Source organism: Octopus sinensis, linkage group LG3 (assembly GCF_006345805.1).
Source record: "Octopus sinensis linkage group LG3, ASM634580v1, whole genome shotgun sequence".
In the NCBI taxonomy this organism is placed as follows: domain Eukaryota; kingdom Metazoa; phylum Mollusca; class Cephalopoda; order Octopoda; family Octopodidae; genus Octopus; species Octopus sinensis.
Window position 1 is genome coordinate 7,896,819 of NC_042999.1, and position 10,000 is coordinate 7,906,818.

The 10,000-nt window shown below is 38.9% G+C and overlaps 1 protein-coding gene across 2 annotated transcripts in view; it reads left to right on the forward strand.

Moving 5' to 3' along the window:
* The window catches only part of LOC115209404 (follistatin-related protein 5-like), a 409,770-nt gene that overhangs the window by 42,563 nt on the left and 357,207 nt on the right, over nt 1-10,000 (forward strand). Inside the window, exons 1-2 of one of the 2 annotated variants that reach the window (XM_036500843.1) lie at nt 2,175-2,198; nt 3,203-3,320. In XM_036500843.1, coding sequence (XP_036356736.1) covers nt 3,234-3,320 — 87 coding nt within the window. In that variant the 5' untranslated portion in view covers nt 2,175-2,198; nt 3,203-3,233. Of the gene's footprint in view, nt 1-2,174; nt 2,199-3,202; nt 3,321-10,000 lie in introns of those variants that run through there. The other variant, XM_029777801.2, reaches the window with a different exon arrangement.

Below are 10,000 nucleotides of genomic sequence, written 5' to 3' on the forward strand. Positions count from 1 at the left end.
GAAGGAGCTCCATATCCTGATCCTTAATAAAAAGGAATGGCTTAGAATTACGGCATATTTCATATATATATATTTTTTAACTGGGCATCTGCTTGCTTCTTCAATTTCCTTATTTGGCAGAAGAAGAAGGATGCATGCAAGCTTTTGGGTGTTATTTCAGCCTTTTTTGATGATTTGATATCAACGGAAAGTTTTATTTGGAAAGATTATTTCATATATATATATATATATATATATATATAATAGATCGGTAGCCATGATATATTGGTAGCCACTACACACATTTTTTTCTCTCCTTGTTTTTTCTGTGTCCCTTTCTGTAGAAGAGCGTAGGCTCGAAACTTAAAAGACTTTTTCAATTCCTGAGTGTTGTAGTAATACATCTGTTTGTTTTGTACACCACCTGTCTTTGTCTTTTGTTTTTTTCGTGAACTCTCCCTATATATATATATATATATATATATATATGAATTAAATAATGTGCAGGTTACTCCCATTTTCAGATGATTTACCTTACCCATTACAGTGTATTAGTGTTTGAATTAAGCTTTCATTATTATCAACACTCATTCTCTGAGTTCAGTACCTTCTTGGTCCAGCTTTGTATTTCATTCCTCACAGGTCAATAAAACAATTACAAGTTACCTAACATGTCAAACTAATTGACTTCATACCTTCTCCTTAATACTTGTATTAATCAAAGAGTTCATTATTAACATTCGTTTTTAATTAGTTTTCAAAACTCTCGTTACTACACTATATCGCTGTCCAATTGAATCCTCTCTTCTAATCACATCAAGTAAAACCCTTCAACTTTTCTGTATATTTTAGTAAGATTCCAGTTAGCTTTTTAGGGATATCGATTATAAAACATTGTCCAAGCATTACTATAAGACAAGCGTCTTTGTTTGGTGTTTTAGAACATAATCGTTAAGCCAAGTAATGAGAAGAAGACCCATCAAGCCAAGGAAAACTGCAGTTGTGGCAGATACTAGTGTCATGCAAATGGCACCCGTGCCGGTGCCAGGTAAAAGTACCCATTACACTCTTGGAGTGGTTGGCACTGGGAAAGGGCATCAATCTGTAGAAACCATGCTACATTAAACTGGAGTCTGCTGCAGCTTTTCAGCTTGCCAGCTCTGGTCAAACCATCCAACCCATACCAGCATGGAAAAACAGTTAAAGGCTTATATTTATATATATATATATATTATATATATATATATATATATACACAACACACATATATATATATATATATAATATATATATACACACACACTATATATATTATATAGATATATATACACACACACACACCACATATCTACATATGTGCATGTGTGTATATAATTATATATACATATATGTGTGTGTGATGGGCTTCATTAAGTTTGTGTGTAACAAATCCACTCACAAGGCTTTGGTTGGCCTAGGGTTATAGTAGAAGAGACACTTGCCCAAGGGCAAGTGGGCTTAAGCAAGTTTTTTAAGGCCACAGCCACACCTGCACCTTCTGTGCATTTGGTGATGTAATTTGCACTTGAATAGGGAGAGACTCAGTCTGTATGAATGAAATATTGAAAATGTGTTTCACTTGAGATTGTGAAACTGGTGTGAATGCTGTCATCCTCCACATAATCACCACCACCGCCACCACCACCACCGCCACCTCCTCCACCACAACCACCACCTCCTCCACCACAACAACCACCTTCACCGCCACCACCACCACCACCACCACCACCACCACCAACAACAACAACAATGCCACCACCACCACCACCACCACTACCACTACTGCCAGCAACAGCAACCAGCTTCACCTGTCACCTACTCCCCTTCTCTGAAACACCCTTTGACTATGTGCACCACTACCACCATCAACAACAACAACAATGCCCCCCCCCCCGCTGACCCCCCACCGTATCCCTTGCATGACTGTCGTTATAGATTTGCTATGACAAGGGATTAGTCATAGATGATATTTTGTTCAAAGTAATCAGCCAATCGCTTTACAGCTAATCCCTACACTGACAGTTTGTTCCTTAACAACCCCTTTTGTACCTGGTGGCTGGAAATAGCTTCTACAGGTTTTTAGGGAGTAGAAACAATTCACTGCGGTTCAGAAAGGATCTAATATTCAAATTAACCAGAATTTGTATCTTCACTGGCAAGGGCAGGGATCAACAGCTCCTGTGAGTAGAGTTTCATGTATCTGGGACTTTGTCCATTCAACTTGTTTATGATTTGATCTTTTGTGACTCTCATCCTTTCCATGTAGCTATTTCTCATGTTACTTCTATGTGTGTGTGTGTTTATAATACATACATATATACACATGTGTGCCACAGGCACATGCAAAATTGAATATCTGCATACACCCTCATTTTCCTTAAAAAAAACTTTAATTGGAACTATTAATTAAAAGAATTACTTAGAAGTATTATTGAGCAATATTGTTTAACACACATTCTTTTATTTGTTTCACTCATTTGACTGCAGTCATGCTGGAGCACCACCTTTTAGTCAAACAAATCGACCCCAGGACTTATTCTTTGTAAATTCAGTAATTATTCTATCGGACTTTTTTACCGAACTGCTAAGTGACAGGGACGTAAACACACCATCATCGGTTGTCAAGTGATGGTGGAGGAGGGTTACAAATACAGACACAGAAACACACACACAAATACATACACACATATATACGACAGGCTTCTTTCAGTTTCCATGTACCAAACCCACTCACAGGGTTTTGGTCGACCCAAGGCTGTAGTAAACGACACTTGCTCAAGGTGCCATGCAGTGGGACTGAACCTAGAACCATGTGGTAGGTAAGCAAGCTACTTACCACACAGCCACTCTTATTGTTACTATTTCCATATATATGTAATAAACACAGACAGTTTGTCTATTTATTGTAGAAATTAGAAGACTAAATGCTTCACCGTGGACAAATGTTTCGTCCCAGGCAGGAAACTTCAGATTATTTATTCATCACTCTGTTTATCTATTATTTCTCCTCCTATCTTTCTTTTTCTACCCCACTCTCTCTCTCCTTCTTTTCTCACCCCATTTATCTCCATCCATCATTCTGTCTGTTCTTCTAATTTTCCCTGTATTTATATATTTCCATGTATTTTTATCTGTCGCCTCCTTTTACCCTATTTCTGTATTTCCTCATTTTTTTCTTTTCCAGGTTTGATTGAGTCGGAAATTACAGCACACCTATGTCGGGAAAGACCATATCTTTATGTTTCCTGTCGTTATGGTTCCTGGTGGGGCTAGTACACTGTTGGCCCCACGTCAAAGCAAAGGTAGGCAGCACATTATCTACTTGAACTTTAGCACTTTTTCTAATTATCATCATCATCATCACCAACTAGAGTAACCGACATTATCATCACTGTTATTGTTGTCATCATCATCATCATCACACCACCACCACCACCGTCCTCATCATCATCATAATTTCCAATTTATCGCCTCCAATCTTTTGACCTGCTACCCACCCATACCCCCACCCCACCTTCGTTACTCATACCAATGACAACAGCATCAACAACAACTACATCAGTAACAGCAGCAACTAAAGCAGTAGTAACACCACCACCACCATGACCACCACTACCACCACAATCACCAACAACAACAACAATACCAACACCAGCAGTCTTAGCAGCAGTAGTAGCGGCAACAAGCAACATCCAAGCATCTAACATCATCACCACTGACCCATACCCCCCTACCGCCACCCCCACCGCCAATCGCCCACCACCACCGCCATAGCTACATACAGCAACAGTGATATTGATCTCCTCATCTAACAGTTCACTGGTTGATCATGAACATCATCACCAATGTCATCATCACCACCACCACCACCACCACCACCACCACCACCATCATCATCATCACCACCACCTCCACCACCACCACCACCACCACCACCACCATCATCATCATCACCACCATCACCACCACCATCATCACCACCATCATCATCATCATCACAGTTGTCTTTATGTTAGTCCAACATTAACAGCAATATTATCCCCAGGACTAACACCACCACCACCACCACCATCTCTATCATCATCATCATCATCATCATCATCATCAAAGGCATAACAATATAGCAGAACATTAGTAATGAAATATTTTAATATTTCATTCTTTCATCATAAAAAAAAAGGCCTCAACCCCCGCCACCCCCCACTACTCCCCCCTCCTTCGTGGACAGTTGCTCTTTTTGTTTTTTCTTTTTTAAACTGGTTTTACATTGTTTTGCACTTTGATGAGATTGAAAGCGTTCTTCTTCTCTTCTTCCTCTTCTTCTTCTTCTTCTTCTTTCTTCTTCTTCTTCTTCTTATCCTCTTCTTCTTCTTCTTCTTCTTCTTCTTCTTCTTCTTCTTCTTCTTCTTCTTCTCCTTCTTTTTGTTGTTTTTCTCCACTGTCTCTTTTTTTTATTCTTTTATAGTTATTTTTTAGCGTTATGTTTTATAGACTTAACAACCCTCCTATCCTCCACCTCCTACTACCACAATACTCTCACCACCACCACCACAAACAACAACAACAACAACAACAACAAACAAATGCAACATCAACCAGGGGCACCTATTACCTACCCCCTTGTCACTCAAATATGCCACCACCTTCTTCACCAACTCCACTATCACCCCAAGGACCTGGAACCAGGGGATCATGGCAGTCACTAAAATAAAGTACCAGTTAACTACTGGGGCTGATGTAATCATTGTACCCTCACTCACTAAAACTGCTGGCTTTCTGCCAAATATGGAACCACTTTGTGGTCATTTGCCTTGCAAGAAATAGAAACCAAATCCCTCTTAAATCACACTACTGTCTAAATAAACATCACGTTGGATCAGGTAATTTTGAATTCAGACAGGATGGTCATGGGTGGAATGCCTTTAATCATAGATCAGCTCCAGCTTGATTAGGGATTACCTGGGGCTAAACAACATCAACAGCCAACAGCAAACCACCATCAAGGAAGTGTGTAGTGGTCACATAAGCTGCTAGAAATTGAAGCCAAACCTCGCCCAAATCACAGTCTACCAACTTATTATGAATTTGGACAGGGTGGTCATGGGTAGAACTAAATCCCAATAACAACAATAACACCACCCCCCATCCCACCTACAACCACATGCTCTATTGATATTTGGATTGTCATTGTTTAATCTCTGTGATTGGCTGAGCTTGCTTGCAGATTGGCTGGTCTGGCAGGCTGGTTGGTTGAACAGTGGTCATAGCAGTGGAGAGGTTGCTAAGCAACAGGTACCATAATGAATAATAACAGGAACAGAGTGCGGCTGCTGTTAGGAGGCTGTGACTGATGCTCTCTGGGATGATGCGGATGATGTATGACCTGAGCTGCTGTGTGGGATAACAGCAACAACAACAACAACAACAACAGCAGTACTAATGGTAACGATGATGATGATGATGATGATGATGATGTTGATGATATTAATGATGGTAATCAGCAATGACGATGAGGATTATATTAATAATAATAATAATAATGATAATGATAATGATGAAAATATTAATAACAATGATGATAATAATAACATTAATAATAATAATGACAATAATAATAATTATAACGATAATAATAATGATACCCTTATCAGACGGGTAGTCATGATGGGTATACTGAGCTTCGTATATTTTACCCCAGTGTCACTTTGATGGCATGCACTGCTCTCTCACTCAATAATAATAATAATAATAATAATAACAATAATAATAATAATAATAATAATAATAATGATAATGATAATAATAATAATAATAATGATAATGATAATGATAATAATAATAATAATAATAATAATAATAATAATAACTGATAATAATAATGATGATAATGAAATTATTGTGTATAGTGCTCAGGTGCACTACAACTCATCAAAGGTGCATATACAGTACATGGAATTATTAATAATGCTTTTCTTTAATAACAATATTAATAATAATAATAATAATAATAATAATAATAATAATAATAATAATAATAATAATAATAACAGCAACAACAACAATGATGATGATAATGATGATGATGTTAATAATGATTTTATTTATTTGCCCCAAGGCCAAAAGATGATAGGGATGATACAAAGACAGATGTAAAGTGTAGGGGTTTTACATAAAATGAAATGATAAAAAAAGGAAAGAAATAAAGAAATTAAAGTATCCACTGAAAAAGAAGGGACATATGCATAGCAAACAAAGGTTTAAAAAAAGTGGTGGGGAAGATGATAGAGATGTGGCCCTCCTGATACAGGAAGGCCTCTAGGAATAACTGAGGAACCCACAGTCCACGATTTCCCTGAAACTCCAGGAGTAAGCGCACTCTCCAAGTCACAGGTTTACACTTAGAGAGCTATTGTCTGCTCTGGCCATTTTCACAAACTTTCAAAATACAAAAGCCTGGAAATTGAGGGAACTCGAATGTGGAGCCTAAAAACAGAAACAATTCCTATCATAGTAGGCGCATTAGGTATGATGAGAAAACAATATTCAGACAAATACATAACAAAAACATCAGGACTAACAAATATATATAACATACAGAAAATTGCACTACGGGGCACTGCACACATCCTACGCAGAACACTTTCAATACAGTAACCATCAGAGCACCACAGCAAACCACAGCAAACCACAGCACATACCCAAGGCACACAGAACAGTGAAAGCAAGCGATAAAAATAAACTACTGAATAATGATAATAATAATAATAATAATATAATAATAATGAATAATAATAATAATAATACTTTATTCTTTATGGTCACACCAACAAGAACAAGAACAAGGCACACAGAACAGTGAAAGCATGTGATAAAATAACACTATGAAAATGATAATAATAATATAATAATAATAATTAATAATGATAATAATATAAAATAATACTTTCTTTTATTGGTCACAACAACAAGAACAAGAACAAGGCACACAGAACAGTGAAAGCATGTGATAAAAATAAGACTACTGAATAATGATAATAATAATAATAATAATAATAATGATAATAATAATAATAATAATACTTTCTTTTATTGGTCACAACAACAAGAACAAGAACAAGGGGTGAAATTTGGGGAGAGGGATAGTTGATTACATCAACTCCAGTACACGACTGGTACATATTTTATCGAACCCAAAAAGGATGAAGAGGAAAGTTGACTTCGGTGGAAATTGAACTCAGAACATAAAAACAATTGAAACGCCACTTAGCATATTGCCTGGTGTTCTAATGATTCTACCAGCTCTCCTCAGTTAATAATATTAATAATGATAATCCCTATATATATAAAGCTGAAGTTGCCTGCGTATGGCAGGTTTGGTAGCCTTCAACTAACACTATCTCTTCCGAGACCCTGCGGCGCAAGTTGACCAAAATTGAGAGTATGATAGAAGAAGGCTTGCTCTTCCTTCCGTAGAAGAAAAAAATTCAGATCAGACCATGGTAACACCAAAAATTGTTTACATCAAAAAGGTGCTTTTTTTCTATGAAAATCCCTATTTTTTACGCTTTTTTCACTGCTGTGTTGCCTTTTTTTGGTGTATTTCAACCAGAAAAATGTTCACTTAAAGAGAATAACAAGCTACATAATACAAAATTTTTACTTTTCAAAAATTCCAATTCTAAAGGGTCGAAACAAATCCAAGCAACGCCGGGCGATACAGCTAGTAATAGTAATAATAATAGTGATGATGATGATGATGATGATGATTTCTTTAATAAGCAGAAAGGGTTGACATTAAGGAAATCATTAAGGATGGCAGAGAAACGCAGAGCTGTCGGCAGGGGCTGTGATGCTGCGATGTCGTTGGAGGGGATTTCCATAAAGATGGATAGGAATCGGTTTTATAGATGGACAGAGATGGAGAGAAGGGTAGGGAGAAGAGAAGAGAGGGAGAGCAAATAATGGGTTGAGAATATACTTGTTGCCTAGGAAACTTGGGAAAAGGAAAGGGGGGGGGGCACTAATATTCACAGCCGCAGCAACGGCAGCAGCAGCAGCAGCAGCAGTAGCAGCAGCACTGTGTTATACCATGAACAGGGGAAGCGAACATAGGGCTTTTGTAAGGTGTGGGGGGGGAGTAAGTGGCAGGAGGAGGAGGTGGAGGTGAGGATATTGTTGCTATAGAAACTGACTAGTAAACATCGGTTGTATTTAGAGGCATGACTAAGCATCCTAGATTCATCACCCGCTTCATTATAATTAGCATCATCATCATCATCATCGTTGTCATCATCATTGTTGTCATCGTCATCATTCTGATCACTATCGACGTCAACATTAATATCATCATCGCCACCACCACCACCACCACCACCACCGTCCCATCATCACCACCACCACTGCCACCACCATAACATTGTCTTCCACATGATAGTGATGATGATGATGATGATTATGATTATGATGATGATGATGATGATGATGATGATGATGATGATGATGATGATGATGATGATGATGATTATGATGATGATGATGATTACACATCCTTTGTACTCTTCAGTATATATGTGTTCATGTGTGTGTGTGTGTGTGGAGGGGGGAACGAATGACCAGAGTCACAAACTCTGAGTAGCAACAACCTGTCTCGGGTATTAATATAGATATGTGTGTGTGTAAGGGGTGAGCTGGCAGAATGGTTAGCACACTGGGTGAAATGTCTTTACAGTATTTTGCTTCTCTTTATGTTCTAGGTTCAAATCTCACTGAGGTCGACATTACATTTTCAGCCTTTCGGGGTCGGTGAAATAACTACCTATTTCTTTATTACCCACAAGGGGGCTAAACATAGAGGGGACAAACAAGTACAGACAAATGGTACTTAATTTATCGACCCCAAAACGATGAAAGGTAAAGTTGACCTCGGCGGAATTTGAACTCAGAACACAGTGGCAGACGAAATACCACAAAGCATTTCACCTGGCATGCTAACGTTTCTGCCAGCTCGCCGCCTATTGAAGAAATAACTATCAGTTGATACAGGGGTCAATATCATCGACTTATCTTCGTACCCTGGAGTTGCTGGCCTTGTGCAAAAATTTGAAACCGATGTATGAATGTGCATGTGCGTAAGCGTATACTGTGGACGCGCAATGGCCCAGTGGTTAAGGCAGCGGACTCACGGTCATAGGATCGCGGTTTCGATTCCCAGACCGGGCGTTGTGAGTGTTTATTGAGCGAAAACACCTAAAAGCCCCACGAGGCTCCGGCAGGGGATGGTGGTGATCCCTGCTGTACTCTTTCACCACAACTTTCTCTCACTCTTTCTTCCTGTTTCTGTTGTACCTGTATTTCAAAGGGCTGGCCTTGTCACTCTCTGTGTCACGCTGAATATCCCCGAGAATTACGTTAAGGGTACACGTGTCTGTGGAGTGCTCAGCCACTTACACGTTAATTTCACGAGCAGGCTGTTCCGTTGATTCGGATCAACCGGAACCCTCGTCATCGTAACCGACGGAGTGCTTCCATTCCCATGCATATACTGGTGCTTCTGTTATATTTGGAAGTTAGCATACGTGTGAAAAGGCATTCAATAAATCATTTTTTGCCTAAAATATGAATACTGAAAAACAAATACATGTAAATGCATACAGACACACAGACAGACATTAAGACAGACATACACATACACACACGCACACACACACATACATGCACACACACACACACCCATATATATATACATATATATACATATGTGGAGGCGCAATGGCCCAGTGGTTAGGGCAGCGGACTCACAGTTGGAGGAATGCGGTTTCAATTCCCAGACCGGGCGTTGTGTGTGTTTATTGAGCGAAAACACCTAAAAGCTCCAAGAAGCTCTGGCAGGGGGTGGTGTCGACCCCTGTTGTACTCTTTCACCCCAACTTTTTCTCACTCTCTCTTCCTGTTTCTTGAGTAACACTGTGATGGCCTGGCTTGG